The 21,836-nt window shown below is 64.2% G+C and overlaps 2 protein-coding genes across 15 annotated transcripts in view; one reads left to right on the forward strand and one right to left on the reverse strand.

Annotated features, from left to right (window-relative positions):
• Window positions 1-8,318, forward strand: part of ZNF236 (zinc finger protein 236) — a 66,586-nt gene extending 58,268 nt beyond the window's left edge. For 8 of the 9 annotated variants that reach the window (XM_036230158.1, XM_036230152.1, XM_036230153.1 and 5 more), the window contains 6 exons: window positions 189-373; window positions 2,207-2,338; window positions 2,672-2,869; window positions 3,870-3,999; window positions 5,251-5,427; window positions 6,031-8,318. In XM_036230158.1, coding sequence (XP_036086051.1) covers window positions 189-373; window positions 2,207-2,338; window positions 2,672-2,869; window positions 3,870-3,999; window positions 5,251-5,427; window positions 6,031-6,155 — 947 coding nt within the window. In that variant the 3' untranslated portion in view covers window positions 6,156-8,318. The remainder of the gene's footprint in view (window positions 1-188; window positions 374-2,206; window positions 2,339-2,671; window positions 2,870-3,869; window positions 4,000-5,250; window positions 5,428-6,030) is intronic. The other variant, XM_036230157.1, reaches the window with a different exon arrangement.
• A 3,147-nt stretch (window positions 8,319-11,465) lies between these two features.
• LOC107498651 (myelin basic protein) overlaps window positions 11,466-21,836 on the reverse strand; it is a 64,210-nt gene continuing 53,839 nt past the window's right edge. For 3 of the 6 annotated variants that reach the window (XM_036230161.1, XM_036230163.1, XM_036230162.1), the window contains 5 exons: window positions 18,002-18,109; window positions 17,108-17,143; window positions 16,826-16,858; window positions 13,758-13,877; window positions 11,466-12,863 (listed from right to left, as the gene is read on the reverse strand). In XM_036230161.1, coding sequence (XP_036086054.1) covers window positions 12,819-12,863; window positions 13,758-13,877; window positions 16,826-16,858; window positions 17,108-17,143; window positions 18,002-18,109 — 342 coding nt within the window. In that variant the 3' untranslated portion in view covers window positions 11,466-12,818. The remainder of the gene's footprint in view (window positions 12,864-13,757; window positions 13,878-16,825; window positions 16,859-17,107; window positions 17,144-18,001; window positions 18,110-21,836) is intronic. The other 3 variants (XM_036230160.1, XM_036230164.1, XM_036230165.1) reach the window with 1 other exon arrangement.

Genomic DNA, 21,836 nt, shown 5'->3' on the forward strand with positions numbered 1-21,836 from the left:
AGATGCTTAGAACCTGGAAGCTATGAGCGTGGGGTTGGAGGTCTGCGATGTCCTCGACGCAGCCCCGAGGCGTGGGCAGTGGAAACACCAGGCGCGGCAGGCGCCGCCGCCTCCGTGCAGCCGCCGGGTGTGCCTCCGGGTTGGACTCAGCCCGCCTCCCTTCCGCCTCTCATTTTGCCTGTTTGCAGAGCTCAGCGTGGCCGCCGGGGGCCTCTCCACCACACCGATGTCTCCGTCCGCGGTCTCCGCTCAGAGCCTGCTCATGTCTTCGTCAGGTGTGGGGGGCGAGGCCAGCGTCACCCTGACCCTGGCGGACACCCAGGGCTTACTCTCGGGAGCACTGGACACAGTCACACTCAACATCGCTTCTCAGGTAGGTGCGGTCTCACATGCTGTCCAGGGCGATCTGGAAACCAGTGCTTGATTCCCCCCTCAAAGCGAGTTCTGAGCATTTTCTTTCAAAATTGAAGGTTTTTTTCAGGTTAAAAAGTGTAGCATGTTAGACGCGAAAGGGGGGAAACGGGAATTCAGACGGAACGGAGGTTGGCAGGCCCGCGTGTGCGCGCGCGCCGGGCTGTCCGCAGCTGGCACAGAGAGGCGTTCGCGTGTGTCGTGTGCGGCCAGCAGGCCCCTCGTGCCCCTCCGCGACGGTCCCCACGAGGGGTCGCGGTGCCCGAGGTCAGCGCCGTCTCGCGTTGGAAGTGACACATTTATGAGTCAATGCAGCTTCTCGTGGCCCACGGTTGTGTTTGTCTTTGGTTAATACAACAAGGAAATGCAAATTTATCCATTTTGGTTGAGATCATTTTCCAGAATTGGGCGGTGTGATGAGTGGTGGCCGAGGCCAGCCACAGGCACGTGAGACGTGCAGAGGTGGCTGGCATTCGAAAGCGCAGACTCACCTCGCTCCCTCGTGTCCGGGGCTCGTGACCGTGAGGCTTTATCAGGATATGTGGAAACCTCAGTCTGTCCTACGTTTGGGCAAAAACAGTAGACGTGGTGACACCAAAGACGTCACGCTTTGACGGCGCGTGTGGGCATAGAGCCCCAGGCCCCACGGGACGCCGTCCCCGTGGTACACACGCGCCCCCCCCCCCCCGCCTCGGGCGGCGTCTTCCCCTCAGGACGTGGCCCCGACGGCTTCACACAGCCACCTGCGCCCCGTTTCTAGCCTCCTCTCCCCCGCTCCACCTTCGTCTTCCCTGCGGGAACTCAGCCCAGTCTTCCTCTGCGACATCGAGAATTGGCCTCCCGGCCGGCCGTAGGGCACCAGGCGGGCCGCGCCCGCCCCGGCCCCCCCTTGTTCTGCCGCCCCCACGCCGGCGGTGGGCATCGGTGCGGGGCGCGTCCTGGCCCGGCTTCCCTTCTGCGGGTCTGCGCCCTGCCACGCGGTTCAGACGCACTCGGCCCTGGTGCCGTGCATGCGGTCACGGCCCTGCACCCCCTCTGCGCCCATCCCGCGTCCCGCCCGAGCACGACCGTTCTCTCTCTTTGTCCCCAGGTCACGGCCAGTAGGCGAGGGTGCGCCGCAGCGGTCATTAGACTCAGTGGTCTCGTGGCATGTAGCAGACTGTGTGGCTTTAAATAAGCAACGTGTTTTGTGTAGACGCACGATCGCTTTACTGACGGTGAAGTTCACACACTTATGTAAAGCGTATACTTCACTGGTCTCTGACGTTATCGTGGAGTTGAGGGACTATCGCCACGTCTGATTCTAGAACATTCTGTGACCCCAGAAAGAAACTTTGTACTGTTGGCAGCGAGCAGCCACTCCCATGTACCCCGGCCCGTGCCCCCTTCGCGTCTCCCCACTTCCTGTCTCTCTGGATCTGCCTGCTCGGGACAGGTCACGTAACCGGTCGCAGCGTGCGGTGTCTCGCGCTCGGCTCCGCTCAGCGTGACGCCCTCCGGGCGCGCCGTGCGGCGTGTGTCACACTCCGGCTCTTCTCACTCCCGAGCAGCACTTGGCTCTCGGCCGGCGGACGAAGGGGTTGGGGCCCCTTTGCAGCTGCGCTGGGCAGTGAGGACAGGGTGTCAGGCGGCGTAGGCTGTCATCTCGGGGGCAGGTACCTGGGGTAGGCTTGCTCGGCCCATGGGATCTTGGGGTTAACGTCGAGGACTTGCCACCCGGTTCCCAAAGCGACTGCACCGTAAAAGACCTAAGTGGTGACTGAGGCAGCCTCTGACACCGTGACGACCTTCGCAGGGTCAGCAGTTCCCAGCCTTACTCACGGACCCCTCTCTCTCCGGCCAAGGAGGCGTGGGCTCGCCGCAGGTCATCCTGGTGAGCCACGCGTCACAGCCGTCGTCGGCAACCTGCGAGGAGATCACCTACCAGGTACAGCAGGCACGTGCCTGTCGGCCACGCAGTTCCTCGCGGGGGGCGGGGGGCCGGGATCCGTGCGGTGGCGCCTCGCCCGGTGCAGACGAGAGTCCTGACCGCAGAGGCTCGGACGGCAGCGGCCCCCACGGCGACAGCGTTCGGGCCTCTGACCCGCGCCCGGCCCGTTCTCAGGCACCACAGGGCACAGGCGCCGTGCGGGGCCACACGCTGCCCTTCCCCGAGACGACGCGCCACGCCCCGGGGTCCCAGCGTGCCCGCCTCAGTGTGTTGCCCAGCGGTGGCACACGGCCCGAGTCGAGTAAGTCACAGCATTCTGACCCGCTGCAGGTGACCGACATCTCTGCGAGCCTGGCGCCGGGCGGCCAGCCCGAGAAGGAGGGCCGGCTGCAGCAGTGCGCGGAGTGTGGCCGCAGCTTCGCGTCCGCGGCGCTGCTGCTGCAGCACAGCAAGGAGGCGCACGGGCGGGAGCGCATCCACGTGTGCGCCGTGTGCCGGAAGGCCTTCAAGCGCGCCACCCACCTCAAGGTACGGCCCCGGCCCCGGCCTCCCCCGGGCCCCCGCGGAGCGGAGCGGGCACGCGCCCCGGGAGGGCTCCCCAGTCCCGGCCGGCCGCAGGGCCGCCGGGACCGCGTGGCCAGGCCCCGTGGCCCCAGGCTCCCATGGCCCCAGGCTCCCGTGGCCCCAGGCTCCCGTGGCCCCGGCTCCCGTGGCCCCCGGCTCCCGTGGCCCCCGGCTCCCGTGGCCCAGGCTCCCGTGGCTCCAGGCTCCCGTGGCTCCAGGCTCCTGTGGCTCCAGGCTCCCGTGGCCCCAGGCTCCCGCACCACTGCGTCTTCATTCCTGAGGCCGTCGCCGTCCCGTAGCCTCTTCGCACATGGGTCCCGAGCCTCCGCTTCTCGGAGCCTTAAGGAGCCCTCCGGGCAGTGGGCCTGGCCGCCTGCTGTCCAGCCCCCAGCGGCCAGCACCCCACCCTTCTGCCACGGCTCCCGAGTGGAGGAGCCCCACCCAGCACCGACACGTTTCCACAAGAGGGCCCACTCTCACTCCTGAAACACTAAGTGTGGAGTGAACTCGACAGCTGAGACATCTTCCCTGCAGAGAATCCCAAATAATTTCCGCAGGCCGTGCCCTTTAGGAGCCATGCCCCCCGACCCTGGGTCTCTTTTGGCGCTCCCAGGGCAAGGGATGAGCACATTGGCTGCACATGGCCTCAGCCAGGTGGCCAGGTCACAGCCAGTGGACACAAAGCCCGTGGGGGCAGGTCCTTGTCATTGTGGGGTAGAAAAGGCACGCTGCCTCCCCAGGCCCGTGACTCTGGTCTGACTTGAGAAGAATCATCAGACAAGTCTCGTTGAGGGGTGGTCTCCAGGCAGCCTTCAAGGTCACCCACAGCAAGGGGGTTCTGAGACACCGCCCCTGCCGCCGGGGCGTGGAGCCCTGGACGCTGACCGCCCCCGGCCTTCCCTGCTGCTCGGGCCCCTGCAGCTCTGCAGGCCTGAGTTATCCCTTCTCTGTGTGTCTCTGACAGGAGCACATGCAGACACATCAAGCGGGCCCTTCCCTGAGCTCGCAGAAGCCGAGGGTGTTCAAATGCGACACGTGTGAGAAGGCGTTTGCCAAGCCGAGCCAGTTGGAGCGACACAGCCGCATCCACACAGGTAGCGCGGGCGGGGCCGGCGCGGTGGCCATCTCCCCGGGCCAGGTTGCCTGTCCTAGCTCTCCCCTCACCGCCGCCCTTGCAAGCAAGAGGGGCGCCGTGTGCAGGCGAGCACTGGGCACGGCCCTGTGGGGCGGCCCCAGCGCCCCAACCCGCCTGCTCGGACTCCTCGGCTGCACCCGGGACCTCCCCTCGCGTCTGCTCACTTGCCTCCTGGTTTTTCCTGTTGCCACCTAAATCTGTCCAAGTCTTTCGTCTCAGAGAAATGAACAAAGTCACGAGGCCAGGCCCTGTCTCCCAGCCTCCGGCCCCGCCACCCGCTCAGGCGCCCGCTCCCCACCGTCACGCCCTCTGCTCTGTGCCGTGGCCCTGCCCCTCGGCCTCTCTCCTGGCCGGGCTCCCCGCTCCTCCAGCCCTGCGTCCATACAGCAGCCAGGCTGGAACCCCGAGAGAGGAGGAGCCGCCCGTCCCCTCCTGAGCACCTCTGGGTGGAGGCCCATGCCCCCCCGTGACCCGTCCGGCCCTCAGGATGCACGTCCTCGGCCCTCGGGAAGCCCCAGGCTCTCAGGCTCACCCCGTCGTCACCCAGGCCTTCTCACAGTTCCCGGTGGCCGGTCGTCCCCTCCCAGGCCTGCTGTCCCTTTGGCTGGCCGTCGCTGATGGGGCGCCTGTCCCCACTGGCGAAGGGCTGCTCGTCCCTGCCACGCCCCCGTGCACACCGAGCCCTCGCCTGCACAGGCGCCCTCTGCTCGTCCAGGCCGTCCAGCCGTGACCTCGATCACGTCGGTCACAGCCCTTTCTCCATGCGAGGGGACGCGGTCGCAGGCGTGATGGCCTCGTGTCCACAGTCCTGGGGCTTGTCATGGGCACTGGCTGGGCGGAGGGACAGACAGCATGGAGCTGGCTGACACCAGGGTGGGGGTGGGGACAGGGCCCTCGGAGGTGGCGCGGGGGCCTGGTGCTGGCTGGCGCTGGCCAGCGCTGGCTGGCTGGGCTCGTGGTGGGGGCCGAGCAGAGTGCGGGGAGCCTTCGAGGCCCGGGGTAGGGGAGGGTGGGGCCTTGGGGCTCGGCAGCCATGAGTGGCACAGGGCACCGAGGGCCGGGAGGGGACTGCAGAGGACAGCGCCAGCGCAGCCAGGTCCAGAAGTCGGGGTGCGGTGGGTGCTCCCGGGGCCTGCGGGCGGCAGGGCCCCCAGACGGCTCCGGCGCTGGGCGCCCCCTCACCTTGCCCGCGTGTGCGGTCTGCCCCCAGGGGAGCGGCCGTTCCCCTGCACGCTGTGCGAGAAGGCCTTCAACCAGAAGAGCGCGCTGCAGGTGCACGTGAAGAAGCACACGGGCGAGCGGCCCTACCGCTGCGAGCACTGCGCCATGGGCTTCACGCAGAAGAGCAACATGAAGCTGCACGTGAAGCGCGCGCACAGCTATGCCGGTGAGCGCGGGCCACGGCCCAGGGCGGGGTGCGGCGCCCCGTGTCCCCAGCCGTCAGCACCCTGCTGCCCATGCACTGGGAGAGCCGGTCATCAGGAGGAGGGTGCCAGTCAGTGGCGGGCGGCCGCAGGCCGGCCAGAGCTGTGCCCGCAGGGCCGAGCGGGAGCCGCCTGAGGACCGAGCCCCGTGTCCCCGCCAGACCGGGGGCGTCCCGGAGGCACGTGCCTCGCTCGCTCAGCTGGTCGGATGACGTGGCCCATGAGTGGAGTGGCCGGGCCTTCCGGGCGGGGGGTTAGGGCCCCGGGTCCCTAGGGCACCACAGGGACAGGCCACGGCGTCATGGGGCTTTCCGAGGGAGACGAAGGCTGTCGTGGCGTCTCTGCCCCCGCGCCGCCTGGCGCACCTTCTGTAGGAAGCCGGCGGGTTGATCTCAGTGTTGGTGTCAGGCCCCCGTCACCGGCAGGTGTGACAGCCGCGGCCGGATTGAGGACGCGAAGGCGCAGTCCCCCACGGAACCGCGAACCCCGCGCCAGTCACCCTTTCCCGTGCGAGTGGTCTCCCGCCGCGGGGCGCCTGAGACGCTGCTCTCGTGTGTTCGCCACAGGGACGCTGCAGGAGGCCGTCGGGCAGCAGGAGCCGGTGGGGGAGGAGCTGAGCCACACGCTGCACCTGGAGGAGGTGGTGCAGGAGACCGGCGGCGAGTGGCAGGCGCTGGCCAACGTGTTCTGACGCGTGACTCCCGGGCGTTTCCGAAGTCGAAGGTCGTGCGGGACGAAGCGCTTGGAGCTCCTGCGTTGAAGTTTCAGGTGTTAAAATGTTACCGCAGTAGTTCTTAGCTATAAAACCATCTGAAGAATCACTGTCTGTCAGAGGCTTCCAGGAGCGACCTGGGGAGTGCACCTGCCTTGGCCCGTCGCCCGCGGGCAGCGCCTCCGGGTAGACAGGCCGCTGGCTCTGCCTGTCCTCGCAGCGGGTCCTCCGTGCTGGCGGAGGCAGAGGTGACAGGCAGTGAGTCACGTCGGCCTCCTCCAGCTCCCCGTCGCGAGGTGCGCAGCGTAGGGAACGAACACGCGGCAGCGCGAGGCTCAGACAGGTCGGCGCGCACGGGGGCGTTGGCACGTGTCCCCCTGCGCAGCTCGGAGTGAGTGGAAATGGACTCTTTAGCCTGCAGTAAGTTAGGAGAAGGAAAACCTCGAGAGATGGCTGGACCGATTCTCTCCCCATCGCAAACACCTGATCATTCGTTGGAAGGCCGTGCGTCTGGGCGCAGACGCGGGGGCCGAGGGGACTGACGGGGACCGGGCCACAGGCTCACGGCAGACAGCACAAGCCCCACGCTGCCCGGCCCCGCGGCCCGGCCGGCCGGCCAGAACGGGGTCTGCGGCTGAGGGGCGGGAGCGCCTCCGAGCCCGGGACCCCCCTCGCGCGCACGAGCGTGTGCTTTATTTCAGGGAATTCTTTAGTATCATCCATGGTGCCACGTTCAGCGTCCCAAACCAGCCCGCCCCGAGCTGGTGGGCACGTGTGTCCTGCAGCATTCCAAAGATGGAAAGTTGTCTGTCCATGCGAACCCCCTCGAAGTTATTTATATGTTCTATATATAAGTGCGTATGTACATACACAGATTTATGGGCCTCTGTGTGGCTGATCAGTATATTTTGTAAATACGGGCGCCCGTCCCGATCACAGAGAGCGCGGCAGGATCCCTGCCGCCCTGCGGCGCGGCCGACCAGTGTGTTCACCTCACTAATAAATGGGTCTCTCTCACTGTACCGTAAAGCTGGGTTTTCGTTTCTGTTTTCGTTTCTTCAAAAATAATTGCCTTTATTTTCTCTCATCGCCTCCCTGGTTCCGTAAGGAGCAGTTTTATTATAAATATCGTATGGACTTGTATATTCAGAGGGACTCATTTCCGATTCCTGAACAAAGAGACATTTCACTGTTATATTTTGAAAGGGCATCTTTTGATTTTCTTGTTCCTGTCCACTTTTGGATATGTACATAAGTAATATTGATGGTGATATAAAAATTTTTGTTATGTGAAAATATTTAAGTCAGAAAATGTTAAATAATATTACTTTTTTTCAAACTGCTTTGTGTATTGTATATTTTTTTAAGGGAAAAAAAGCCTTATTTGACTCATTCTTGTGATGCTGGACTTACTATATCCTGAGGTTTTCCTGAATGTTGGCATGTATACCTGGCTGTTGTCAGTGTACTCAGATTAATTGTAATTTTGCCAGAGTTTTAAAGGTTCTGCTTTTAATGCACTTTCTTTTATAATTTTGTATTAAAATATTTTAGAAATGTTGATTAATTTTGGTGAACAAATATCCCCAAAGTTGCCATTATTGGAATTTTAAGAATTTTATTCTTGCTAGTTTATTTATTTTGGTGTCAGCATTAAATGCCATCTCAGGTCAGTCTCTGAACGGGGTTTGTTTGATTCCTAGTTGTGCTGAACGCAGTCGCCGAGCCATGTTGGTGAGCTCCTGCTGGAGCAAGGCCAGGCCTGAGCCGGGGACCCGAAAGCCCACTTTTATTTTGGTTACGGAAGAAGAAAAAATCTTATCGATAATCTGTTTTGTGAGCTTTCTCAATTTATCAGCAGGCAAACAGGAGACGTTACTGTGTTATTTGGATTTACCCCCTGGTCGTGAAAGCTGTGGCTTTGCCAGTGCGGTGCCGAGCCGTGGCCTGTGAGGACGCAGCCCCTCTCGGCCCTTGGGGGCGGGGCAGGCCGCGCTCTGCATTTCAGCAGCTGGTCAACAGTCTCGTGAGGAGAGATTTCTAGCCTTCTGCGTAACCAGGATTTTGAGGGTAGATAACTGTATTTTTAGAAAGATCTTAGCCTATCTGTTTTGGAATAACAATAAATAAAAAATGAAGTTAGGAAGTGTGATTTTTTTTCTTTGAAAATATTTACTATAAGACAGTTTGGCACATGAACAACTTCGAGTTGAGGATGTTGGCACAGGATCCTCGAAACTCAGGACGTGGCCCTGTGACGGCTTGGTTGGCGCCCGGCCGTCTCCCTTGGAGGCCGGGTCACACAGTGCCCTGGCTCTTTGGTGCCCTCGAAAGGCTCTGTGTTTGGGCCCCTTCGGGCTGGAGTGGCTGCAGCACCGTGGCTGGAAGGGCGAGCTCCCCGTGCACGGCGGCGGGTCTGGGGGCTCGGGCGTGCGGGGACGCTGGCCCCCGGGCAGAGCGGGCGCGGCGTGAGCCAGGCCAGTGTCTCTCCAGAGATGGCACACCACGTGCCTCGTCCCGCACATGGGCGCGGGCGCAGGTGTGGGCAGCAGACTCCACGCGGGAGACCGGCCGGCGGCCTGGTGGTCCAGCTCCTCAGATGGCCCCTGTGCTCCCGAGGGAACGTGGCGACCAGGGCCCGTGAGGACCTGCCCTTGTTCCTACAGAGAAATTTCAGTTTCTCCGCTTGGGGCATTCGCCCAGGGCGGGCTTCTCCAGGACAGTGCTTTGTATCCGCCCCACCCTCTTAAAAGCGTCATTTAAAGAAAATTACGCTGATTTACTTCCTAATTATAAAACCTGCTGCTTTGCCAAACATTCCTTGAAAGGACGAGGATCTGTGAAGACCTTCTTTCCGGGTGTGAGTCGCGCGGTCGGCCCGGCGGCCCGGAGCCCCGCGCCCTCGCCTGCCGCGTGCAGGTGGGGCTCACGCCGGCGCCCGTGCGGGCCCCAGACAGGAGAAGCGGGGTTCCGCCCTTCGCACGCCTTTCCGCGCTGCGGAGGAGCATCAGGCACTCGTCGGTCGGGCTCCCCTGAGCGACAGGCTTTTAAGAGAAAACGCTCCGACAGCCAGAGCCGCTTTCCCGGCGGCATTTCCGCTGGGTGCTCTTTGCATGTTTTTGCCCGAGAAGTTTATTTCCAAGTCAATACTGTGCACCCTCTGCCTCCCCAAAATAAGTCGATCCAAGGGTCGCTTGTTGCTAAGTAACGGATGCTTTTTCTAAGACTCCGTTGTACAAAGCGAGGCTGAGACACAGCCGACGCCTCCACATCTGGGCGCCGTGTCTTGTCGCCCGGTCTCTGTGCGTGGGACGTAGGTGTCGTGGGGGTCCGTAGGGTTTCGGAAGTGCCTACAGACAGCTCTGGGGGCTCTGTGTCTTTACCGTATTGCCGTGAAACTCAACATTTACCCGTCTTGTTGGCTCTTCTTCGTTGTTTAAAATGCGGAACGGTCGAGACTCTTGTGGGGTTAGGATCCCGCATGTCCCCAGTAAGGGCACCTCGATCCGGTTGGAGCATGGCCCGCTGCTCAGCCATACACAGGCACCGATGGGGGCACACCCACTTGCCCCCTGCACACCGAGGCGCCACGGTCACTCACTACGTGGGTGACTGGTAAAATATTTAAGGACTAACAAGTTAAGGCCGGCGGTGTGAATGCGGGAGCCGTGGGCGGCAAACAACAGATTTTGCTGTTGATCTTTCCCGTGCGATGCCTCACAGCGTGGAGACGTGTGTATGAAACCAGGGTCTGTAATCCGACCAATTCTAAGTGACAGTGGTTCATCCTTGATTTGCCACTGAAGAAAATTTTTAGTTTTTTTATTTACAGACGATCTCTTTTATTAATCTTTAAAACTGTTTCATGTTCTGTTTCTACATTGGATGATATTTATTTATTCCAGTTTTGTATTAGAAAGGGATAGTTATGCTAAAAGCCACTGCTGGCTTTACGAATAATAAAAAAATAGTTTCTGTATTCTTTTAAAGCTCCCGTATATTTGCTTATTTGGGCTTTGGGTGTGTTACGACCGCTCAAAGATGGACATTTTTTCTAGGTGACGTTTTGGCATGGCTTCACACAGTGGTGCTGCGTTTGCCATACATTCAGATCTACGGGGTTTGGCTGGTGTGAGGATTTCTTATTCTCTACCCTTGAGGATACTTTACACTTTCTCTCGTTTGTAAGGTATTCGAGAGTGACTTGAAATGAAGGCCAATCATAATATCCATTCATCTGTTCACGAGATTTGTGGGGCATGGGCTTGCCCAGAAATACAACGGAGTGAGTTTATGTTTTCAAACTTTCACAAGTTCGTAGTTTAGAGAGTCGTCATCCTGTTGCGATAACACAGGAAGGACACCTCCTTTCTCAGTTTACTTTTGTCTCTGCCACAGCCTAGGAGCTCCATGCCCTTCTGGGCTGAAAGAGCTAAAGCGAATTAACTTTTTCGGGAACGGTCGGCCGGTTCCCCGTCTCGTGGGCGGTTCGTTTGTGGCGGGCATACTGCTGGAATCTTTTTAAACGTGATGGGTTGAGGAAGGGTTGGTTCGTCTGTTTTTTAATTTTCAGATGATAGCCTCGAGTATTAAAAATGCTCCTCCAGATGGCTTTTCCCGGAACGCCCGGCTCTCTCGCGATGTGAGTGTGTGTTTGGGTTTAAGCACGAAGCTGTCAGTTTGCCTAGCGTCGTGTGTGTCGCGAAGCTGAGACCGAGGGCGCCTGGGGATGTCGTCGGCCTCGCCCTGGCCCCGGCCGTTTTCCTACTTCCTCAGCCCGAAGGGTTTGGGGAGAGAAGCGAAGGGGGGCGGGTTGGCAGGGCCGCCTGCCGCTGAGCGCGGCCAGCTCCGGTGCTGTTGGACGGGCGCACGCGGCTCCCCGGGGTCTGGGGCCCCATGGGAGCGGCTGGTGGCATCTGACAGTCGTCCCAACGGGCCTGCCCTTGTGACGTCTAACCAGCTCAGACAGAAAGGGCCCCGTGGCTTTGTTAAAAGCGAAACAAGATGACTTCACTTAATCTTTTTGAAAGAGAATCCTTATAACCAAAAGCAGCTAAAAACCAACATTTCGTTTGGGAACAAAATTTTCCCAAATCACTTGTTGTCGCTGTCTCCGCCAGAGGAAACGTGGCCGAGGGCAACTTCAGAGACCCTCCCACGGCCCTTGGCAGGTGTGTCCTGTGCTACACGCAGAGGTGACCGGAGCACCGGTTCCCGGCCCCGAGCGGCCCCCCGAGCCGCCCCCGCCTGCCCCGACACGCGGCCCGGAGTAACCACAAGACGCATGCACATGTCGCCGACAGTTTATTGTTTATTCACTATTCCAGAACTGGGGGTGCAGTCCGCGAGCCCCGTGGTCGCAGAGCCCCAGTGGAGCTCGCAGGGTCCGCGTCGGCGGCTTGGAGGCTTCGTTTCGGAAACGTCCCTCACAGCCGCGTCGCCGAGGCTGCGTGTGCGTTAAGTGTGAGGCCCACGCTCGGCGCTGGGAGTTAGGGGGGTTAGCGGGCGCGCCGGGGTCACGTGGGCTGCTCCTCGTCCTCTCCTTGGGAGCACCTGCCCGTGCGGGCTCTTTGGAAGGCGATAAGGACCGAAGGATGCTGGACTCGGGGTGCAGTCAGTACGTTATGCAGGGGCTCAGGGGTGTCAGTGTGCATTAGGGGGGACGTTGCTCAGGACAGAGTGCTCTCCTCGGGGCTGGCCAGGCCCAGCCATGCTCTAGGTCGGGGACAGGGCGGGGGACAGGGTGGGGGACAGGGCGGGGGACAGGCAGGCCCCTAACTAAGCCTAGTCACTCAGCGGTTCCTTGGGGAGGGGGCAGGTGGCGGTTAGTGCCGGCGCCGTGCGCTCCCGTGAGGAGCTGCCGCCCGTCGCCCTCGGCGCCACCGGGACCAGCGTGACACTGCGTGGCCACCCGGAAGACCCCTCCAGTCCCGCTGTCCGCGCGGCCCCCCGGCGCTCGGCCGCTCCCGGGGGAGACAGGCGGTGTGCGGAGCACGCGCCGGCTCCCGCTGCGCCGTCGTCACTGGCTTCCAACGAGGTCCCATGTCCTGCTCGAGGCCGCCACCCGGCCCTTCCGCCTCCTGACCCGCCGCCACGCCCAGTCAGCCGCGGCCGTGGGCGCAGCCCAGCGGCCCGTGTGCACGCCGTCGCTCCCTCTCAGCTGCCCGCCCGCCTCTCACGTACCGAAGCTCCTGCGGGGTGAAGCCACTCCTGCCTGGTCCCGGGGGGGGGTGCTGGGGGTGACACGGGCGGGTCACGGGTCACGCGGGGTTAGAAGCGGGGGAAGCGCGGCCGCCACGGCCCCCGTGCCTCGCGGCAGTGCTGGCGGCCGCGGGCAGGCGGGCTAAGCACGTCCGAGGATGAGGGGGACCTGGAGGGGCCGCCGGGGGCCGAGCCCCCAGGACGCCTCGTCTCCAAACAGAGCAGTGACGGTGTCACCGTTGCGCCGTGTCGTGTTTGCGTTTTCTCCGCGTAGCTTTGGCCAGACGTCGTGGGTCGGGTGCGGTGCGCCTGGCCCTACTGTGCGCACCCGCGCGGGGCGTTAGGCCGGAGGTCGTGGCTAGGATGGGGCGGACGGGGACTGTTAGAACCTCGGGTCAAGGTTAAGGAGCTGAGGGTGGGTCCTGCGGCCGGAAGGCGGCCTCAGCGTCGAGCCATCGGCGATCCTGAGCGGCCGTCACGTGCCCCCTGGGGAGAGGGAACGGCGTGAGCTGCTCCCGCGTGTCCCCTGCCCGGGGCCCCGGCCGCAGGCCACTCAGGTCTGTCGCCAGACACGGCACCCGAGACGGTGCCGCCCCGCGGGCTCAGGGCCAGACGGGAAGCTCCTGGGGGTGACCGCAGGACACAGCCCTGTGCTTCTGGGGCTGAAGCCCGGTCTCTGCCGTTCTGCGCTCCCAGGGAGCCCTGGACGGCTGTGGCTGCAGGTTCCGGGGCGACCCGGACGGACGTGCTCGCGTGCTGTGGGAGCACAGGCCTTGTCCCCGGCCCCCGGACTCCGCAGACTCCGAGGGTCGCTCCCTTCCTGGCCAGCCGGGCATTCAGACCCAGCCCCCATGCTGGTCTCTGCCGGGGCACAAGGCCGGCATCGCAACAAGGCACACGCGGCCGTCCGCCTCTGCCCCGGAACCCCGGGGACCCCCCTCAGAGCCAAGGTCGAAGCGTTCGGGAGGGTCGCAGGCCTCTGGGGGGCGGGCCTTGCCCTCCCGCCCCGACGCTCGGCCCCCGTCTCCTTTCGGACCCCGCTGGTCACTCCATGTCACTCACTCTCGCCACCTCCCTCCTCTCTCCTGGAGCCCCCTTCGGCCTGGAGCGCCGTCCCCGCTGTGTGGCCGGCAAACGCCACCTGCTCGGGGACACCTTCCCTGGCCACCCTCCCTGGAGCGGGAACCACCACGGGGCACACGCGACTCCTGCGCCTTCCTGCCGGACGCAGCTCGTGTTCCGTGACCCCACGGAGCCGGCCCTCCCAGGCTCCCGCGCCTGCAGGCGGGGCCTGCCCACTGGGGCTGCCCGCCCCGGGACGTCCTGTCCCCGCCCGCACCCCCCCAGCCTCCCCAGTCCCCCCGCCCCCGCCCCACCTACCAGTCTGAAGATCCTGGAGAGAGCGCTCTGGGCATCACGGCCCTTGAGGCCCTTGTGAGCGGGTTTGTAGTCGGAGGCCCGGGCCCCATAGCCAAAGCCGGGCTTCTGGCCCTCGGCTCCCTGCGAGAGGAGACAGGCTCCAGTCCACCTGGGCGGCAGCACCAGGTCCCCAGGAGGCCCCGCCCACCCGAGCGGCCGCGGTGACTGGGCACAGCCCCCTCCCCCAGCTCCGTCCGTGGCTGGCCCTGCTGTGAGGCGTTGCCCCGGTACCCTCATGGCAAGGGCCACGCGGCCACTTCCCAACCTCACGCCCCCTTTCAAGAGCAGATTAGGGATCAGTCAGCGGAACAGCGGGGGGGGGGGGGAGAGGTTGGGGGGGGCTCGCCACTCGCGTGTGCGAGCAGGGGATGGCGGAGTGGCTGAGGAGGACCGAGGCCATGTCTGGGGACGCTTCCTGGTGTGGGGACAGAGTAGCAGCTCTTGGACCTGGGGGCTCTGCCGGGGGGTGCTGGGGACCAAGGCCAGTCGTCCCGCGTGTGAGTGGGGATGGGGCTCCGAGGAGTGCCCGGGCCCGGGCTGGTGGCCGGAGAGGGGCAGGGCAGGTCTGGGCGCAGCCCAGGTCCTCGGTGCCCCCCACCCCTGGCTGCGTGACCACGCCAAGCGGGGGCCTCTGTAAAACGGGACGACAAGAGTCCCTCCTCATGGGGCCTGTGAGGGGCCGCGAGCTGGCGGCCGTCCTGCGCTGAATGCTGGGGGCTCGCCGCGGCTGGGGAGCCGGCCCAGCACTGCCTCCGACTGCCCCGGGGCGAGGCGAGCGGCAGTGGACGCGGAAGACTCGTGTCCCTGGTTTACGGGCTCACGTGCCGCGTGCAGTGACATCCTGCACCGCAAACGTGGCCGAGGATGGCGGAGACCCGGGGAGCGCGGACACGGGGCGGCCAGCCCCTGGGGTGAGGCGGCTCTCGCCTGGGCTGCCCGCCCGCCCGGCAGGGGAGGCTCTCCGCCTCAAGGTGTGCCGTCCTCTGGGACAGGCTCCCAGCGTGTTGCCGGTGAGAGGCGGGGGACCATCTCTGGCAGGCGGAACGAAGCCAGCGCTGGGCCGGGCCCTGGAGCCGCCCCGAGCCCCCGTCGGCCCTCGTCCCATCGGTGCGTCAGGGCCAAGGGAACACGGCGCCCGTCGGAAGCAGCCCACGTGCGGGGTGCTGGGCACCCGCCTCGCGCGCTCCGGGTGGGAGTGGAGCTGGCTGGGGCCCCGCCCAGGCCCCCAGCTCGCCAGCTGCTTCCGCGGCTCCTTGTGCTGTGGCCTGGGCCTGGGGACAGACGTGAGACGCTCGCTCCCCGGCGGCTGCTTTCGTGTGGGGGTCGGTTCTGAGGTTGTCGAGGGGCGTAAGGGGCCGGGGCGGTGGGGGGCAGAGAAGGTCTCGGCCTGCGCACCAGAGGGTCGCTGGCTGCCCTCGCATCCGGAGGCTTCCACAGACACGGCCTCTCCGCGACGCCACCCGGAGGGAGGGGGACAGGTAAAGCACGCCCCGCCACAGACCGACAGGCCCACGCGACGCGGCCGGGACGCCCCCCCCCACCGCCCCCCACCGCAAGCGCCGCGTCGTCTGCCGCACGGGTTTGTCTCCGAAACTAAAGGGCAACTGAGGAAATGGAACGCGAGGGCTGGCTTTCAGGTTCCTCGTTTGCCGAACGCTCCCTCCTGCCAGGTTCGCGTCACCTGCGTTCGGGCGGCCTAGAATTTACCAGAAAACACACGGCAGAGGTAGAGGGAGGGAGTGGGGGCCTGGAGCGGCGGGCGGCCTTCCCCCGGACCAGCCCAGGGGCGAGGGGCGCCCAGGGCAGGGGTTCGCTCTGGAGGAAGAAGAGCAAGGCACGTGAGTGGGGCCGGGAACGGACCCGACGGGGACGCAGAGCCTTTGGGGAGCGGCCGGACCCCACCGTGGGAGGCCTCGCACCCCCTCACCTCGCCGAGGACCTCCTGCAACGCCCGAGCCGCCCTGCAAAGGTAAGCTGCGGGTCGGGAGGTTAAGGAGGGAAGTTCGCGAGGTCAAAGGCGGACTTGGCTCTTCGGTCCCGTGCCGGGCCCCTGCGGGCACGGAAGGCAGAGGCCGGCTGGCCGTGTGCGCCAGCCCGCGTGAAAGCCCTGCTCTGGGTCACCTCCCTGCAAGGCCGTCAGGTCGGGAAGGCTCAGGTGGGTTTCTGTGCGTCAGCCGCTGTCGGGTCGCGCTGAGCGGGTCGGGGCTGTCCTCTCCATCCACCCTTCTTCCCCTCACCCCCAGCACCGTGCTATTTCCTGCCCCTCCTCCCTCCCCCTCCCTCTTTTCCTCTTTATCTTTTTGAGGATTCACACATTCATTTTTTTTTATGCTTTTTAGTTGAGCTTTGAGCGTACAGCCCCGTACTCGAGAATGAGGGTGCTCTGTCCCCAAGACGGACACGATTCCTGGCCTGTGGGTTGCTGGTTGTTCTTCCCTTTCATTCTGAAATCGTAATTTTTATAAAGTAGGAACCACATCTCGTATGTACTAGTCACTAAGGTCCGTAAGTCCGGTATATCCTGGCGGGAATTTTAAGTGGGTTCACAGAACAAATTTCATTAGTATCTAGAAAGCGAACAAATGGCCCATTTAAATCGTCACGAAAACTTTGTCCTCCGATTCAAAAGCCTACACCTCCTAAGAAGGATTCCGGACGGCTGACGGCTAAGCTGTCGTTATCACCGGAACAGACACAGCGAAGGCTCCCGGGCGCGGCGGTCGCCCCAGACCGAGCTCCAGGGCCCGGCTGCCCAGGGTGGACAGTGTGAGTGTCCCCGCGGTGGAGAGCCTGGCGGGACCTGTGGCGGGTGGGGAGGAAGCGGGGTGCGGAAGGAGCCGGAGGGGGGTCCTGCCCCCCAGGGGGAGGCACCCACGGGCACCCGTGGGCCTCACGCCTCGGCGGGCAAGCTGGCTGTGCAGGAAGGTGCGTGAGCCGTTAAGCAACTGAAACAGAGGAACACAGACGTCCGGGGGCGGGGGGGGGGGGGGGGGGGGGGGGCGGGGGGCGGGGGCCGCGTCTTCACCTACCCAGCTAAATCTGCTTAGGGACAGTCCTCGCCCCTGGATGAGGAAGAGAGAGAGAATGACATGGGTCAGCTCGGGAAGAAAACGCGGCGGAAGCAGGGCGCGCCTCCGCGGGCTCCGCAGGGCCGCCCGGCGCTGGCCTTCGCCTCGGGCCTGGGGGTGCGGGGCCCGTGGGGGTCGAGGACGCAGCCGCGTGGCCGCGGGTCCAGCCGTCGTCACGGCACAGTGAGGGGCACAGGGACGGTCCACCAACGAGGAGGACGGGCGGGCGGGCGGGGGTCTTACCTTTCCTTGCGACGGGGGCGGCGTGCGGGGCGTCACCTGCAAAGAAAGGGGCGGTGAGCTGCGGGTTCGCCCTGCGCCCCCGCAGCCCCCTCGGCCCCCGCGGCCCGGGGCCCTGTCTGCAGGCAGCTCGCGGGTGCTGAGAGGGCCTGGTCCCCACGGCGTGGGCGCGGCCGCCCCGCCCCGCCCGGCCTCCCGTACCTGTCCTAGGTACGGGGTCCCCGGGAACCCGGAAACGCCCAGGGCCGCGCAGGTCTCCCGGGCCCTGAGACCGTGTTCGTCCCCCCGGGGCGTGTCCCGAGCCGCGGCTGCAGCTGCAGGACCGCGCGCGGCCCCAGGCCCCCCGGTGCGTTCAGAGCTGCGAAACAGTTCCCGTCACTTATCAGCCTGGGGAGCGTCCTTCCAGAAGCCAGCGGAACAGAAAGCTCACGGTTAGGAGCCTGTGGTTTCGCTTTTTTTTGTAAGACTGTACTTTTTAGAGCCGTTTCAGGCTCCTAGAAACAACGCTCGGGCGTGAGAGCTGCCCCGTGCTCCCTCAGCCGGCGGGGCTCCCCGGCCCGTCTGGCGGGCGTGAGTCCCAGGTTCCCACGGGAACCAGCGGCGGCGCCTCGATATCACCGCCCGGTTCGCGTCTGCTGCACGTTCTAATGGCTTCAACGAAGGTCTGCGTGTGCCTGTCACCGCGCATCGTGCAGGGCGGGCTCAGCGCCCCGCACCCCATCTCATCACTCCAGAGCATCTGGGACGCGCTCCCCGCCCCCCCGGAGCTTGGAGCCCCCACCCACGCCGCGCGCCCCGCCCCCTGCACGCCGCGCCGCCACCCCTCCGCCACCCCCCCCCCCCCCGCCCACGCCGCGCGCCCCGCCCCCCGCCCACGCCGCAGCAGCGGCCACTCACAATGCTCTTGAAGAAGTGGACCACGGGGTTCTCGTCCTGGGCCCGGCCGTGCTGGGCCTTCTGGGGCAGAGAGCCGTAGTGCGTGGTCCTCACCGCGTGGTGTGTGTCCTGGAAGACAGGGCGTAGGTCCTCAGGCCGGCCGCGTCCTCTGGTCCGGGCGCGCCGCCTCGCCACCCCCGGCCGCCTGAGCTGTTTGAAGCAGGCATCAGGCCGGATGCTGCTCCTGCCGCCCACTCGGGCAGGATCTCTGGGTGAGGGACTCGCTGCGCCCAGAGGCGTCCCCGTCACCGAGTCTGTGTCTGGCTCCCTGATGTCCTGTGAGCTTGGCAGAGGGGACGGGAGGGCGTTTAGATGTGATTCCGGCTGAGGGGGGGGGTCGGCAAAGCATTGAGAGGAAAATGTCGTTTCTCCACTTCTGATCCGGACAAAGGGAAGCTGGGGAGTGCCCCTGAGCACAGCCCGACCCCAGGCGAGCCCGCTCAGGGCGTCGGGGCCGCTCCACGTGCACCGGCCTCTGACTCAGCCGGCTCGGTCGCAGTGGGGCGGCGTCTGCCCGTTCGGGACGACCTCGTCCACATCTCGAGCACGGCGACGAGGCCAGGCGGGTGTGTGCCCAGGGCCTGTCCCTGACCCAGGGAACAGAACCCCGGGCGCTCAGCAGTGAGCGGGGTGGACAGCGACCCCGCGTGGGGCACACGCGCCGAGGGGCCCCCAGGCCGGGTCCCGTGGGATGAGCCGGCCTGCCAGGTGGCCTCGGTGGCGTCCCCCCTGCTGCCCCCGCCGGCCACCGGGACGCCCCCGCTGTGAGCCACGTGAGTGAGTTCAGCGGGGGACGCTGTTCGGAAGGTCCCCGCAGGTCCCACGGGCCCCGGCTTGGCACCTTCGGGGAGCGGTGTTGAGTCAGGGGACTGCCGAGGTCACCAACGCCCTCCGCCACCCGCTCTGCGCACCTTGTAGTGAGGACACCTTCTCGCCGGAAGACACTTAGGCCCCCGAAAGTCTGACGTCCGGAGCCTGAGACACTTAGCGGGCAGCGGCGGCACCCCACTGGGCTCGGCTCGGCGTGGCCGCGGTTCCAGCCCGTGCCGGCCCCCGGCGGCCAGTCTGCCTGAGTCACAGCCTGAGGTCTGAGCCCGCCGGCAGCCTGACTGTCCCCTCTGCTCTGCTGCACCCCACCCCCGCCCGGCTGACACCCGTCGGCCCCTCACGACACGAGTTCCCCTCCCCCGCCGTGGGCAGGAAGCAAAGCTGTGGCCCTCCCACCATCCCCTTTCCAGGTGGCTGTCCCCTCCCCTTCCCTGCACAGCCCCCCCTGGCCTGGAGGGCCCTCAGAGACTCGAGGCCACACTGCCACACCCCGAGCGTCCAGGAGTCCCCTGCTTCCTGTCTGAGCCTCGCCGTCCTCTGAACCAGGGGTCTGCGTGCCTGCCCGGCCTGCCTCTGGTGGTCCAGGCCCGCTTACCCTTCAAGTGCAAAGCCCCATGGAGCCAGGGCACCCCACTTGACATCCCTGAGTTCCCCTCTGCCCCTCCCACTGGGGCGCAGAAGGCCTCCGTCCCTGCCCTCTGCTCCCACCCAGTGCCCGCCGGGGATGCCGCCACGAGCACTTCTGAGCAGCGTCCACAGTGCCCCTGCCGTCCTCTCTGCTGGGCACCTGGCCCCCTCTCTGGCCCGTGCCCAGCGGCCACCGTCCCGCCCCGTGGCCCTGCCTCTCACCAGAGGCGGCCGTGCGTCCAGGGCTCCCGGCCGCCCGCGGGGCCCTCCCCGGCCTCATCTGAGCCCTCCTCTGGGCACGTCCCACGCACACGTTCCCCAGCTCGCCCGGGCCCGCTCCGGCTGAGACCTGTCCCCGTACCCACGTTCACTACGTCCCGGCGGGGGCGCCGGCTGTGTGACCGCGTGTGCATCCCTTCCCCTGCGGGGCCGGGGGCCGCGCGGGACTCGAACGTCCCACACGGAGAACACTGAGCGAGTGTGACGGGAGGGGGCGGCGGGCGGCGGGCGGGCGGGCGCCCGACGGCCTGGCTGTCCTCGGCCTGTCCCGCACCGGCCCAGCGCCCTCTGGACCCGCTGAGCTCAGGGCCCCCCCACCGGCCAGCCTGGCACGCGCTCCTCCGGGGCACAGCGGGTGTGAAACCGGGATCTAAAAACCCGGTGGACGAGCCAGGAAACTTTAAGTTCCTCTGAGGCAAACATCTTTCGGTGTCTAACTGGCCTAGAGAAGGTATTTATTAGACACCATTCGAACGGCTCGAAGTAATTAGAACAGCTCGATTTTAGCGCCGCTCACCCCTCCCTTGGAGTTTAGGTACCATTTTTCTGCATGCCGGGCGCTGCGCTCTGAGTCACAGAGGCTCATGAACCTTTGATTCACCTGTCCTGTGATTAAACTAGAAAAACATCTTAAGCTTTACATAGACTCTTTGACGGAAACGAAGCTGCAGTCGCACCGCGCAGGGTCGGATCCTTACGGCTCCTTTACGCCGCGAGACGGTTCACGACGTGCGACGTAGGCAACGGCGTTTCACGTGTGAATCACGCGTGCCCGCTTTGCACGCTCAGAGACGCTGTGACTTTCTGTCACTTGGTAGTGACCGTGCCAGTTACCGACATCCTGCGGGGAGCATGCGACGTCGGCAGGTTGCGGCTTTGCTCTCGGGGCCATGAAGTCGGGCGCCGGCCCCGGGACGAGCCCACAGCGAGGTCAACCGCTCGGATCGACACGCAGACAGACCGTTTAGATCACGGTTTGCACAGAGCCGAACGCTCGGGCTGAGGCGGATAGAACGCTCGTCACGGAGCCACGCGACCGTTCGGCGGTCCACGAGGGAAACGGTGACCGCGGGAGGACTCGGTGTTGGGGGCTGCGAGCTGCCAGTCGCACACGTCGATTGACGCGGCCGCATAGTTACACCTGTGCTGTTCGTTACGCTGTCGTCGTGACGGGCCGTCGCTTAGAGGGCATTTAGTCTGTCACATTCCCACATACTAACAATGGACAACTGGAAAAGAACTTAGATACAGTACCATGTGCAGTAGTATCAAAGAAATAAAATGTTAGGTATAAACCTAACAAAACGTGTACAGGATCTTTATGCTAAAGCTGCTGGAGGAAGAAGTGACAGAGGGCTTCGGGAACTGGAGGGACCGACTGCCCCGGGGACGCAGAGAGCCACGGCGTAGACGCCCGCTCACCCCTCACTGCTCCCCAGGTTCCACGCGGCTCCAGCCAAAACCCCAGCCGGGCTTTGCGCTGATACAGACAGAGCAGCTCTAAAGCCACGGGACGTGCAAGCGAACCACAGGACCCCCAACCATGGAAGAGAGCAAAGTTCGGGGGGCTCTGTCACCCAGTTTTACAGTTTCCAGTACAACCATTGGAGCCGAGCCGCGTGGGTACAGGCGCGGGACCCGGCGGGCCGGACGCGACACAAACGCGGGCGGCCGACTCCAGCAAAGGTGCAGAGGCAGTGCACGGGAAAAGGGCCGTGTTTTCATCGAATGGCGTGGGGACAATGGACCGCGACCCAAAGTCACACCTTACACATAAAGTAACTGAAAATGGATCATAGGTCTCCAGCCACACCATAAACATATAAAATTTTAGGAGAAGACGTAAGAGAAAATGTTCATGAACTGAAGTTCTTAGACCTGACACCAAAAATGTGACCCACGAAAGGAAACTGATACATTGAACTCGATCGGGATTTAAATGTTGTTTTACAAAAGACGTTGTTAAGAGAATGAAAGGACAAGCTACGGAACGAGCTTATATATCTGCAAATCACATGTGTGACCAAGGACTTCAAACCAGAATATGGAGAGAACTCTCAAA

The sequence above is a fragment of the Rousettus aegyptiacus genome, unplaced genomic scaffold (genome assembly GCF_014176215.1).
Source record: "Rousettus aegyptiacus isolate mRouAeg1 unplaced genomic scaffold, mRouAeg1.p scaffold_m13_p_12, whole genome shotgun sequence".
NCBI classification, from domain to species: domain Eukaryota; kingdom Metazoa; phylum Chordata; class Mammalia; order Chiroptera; family Pteropodidae; genus Rousettus; species Rousettus aegyptiacus.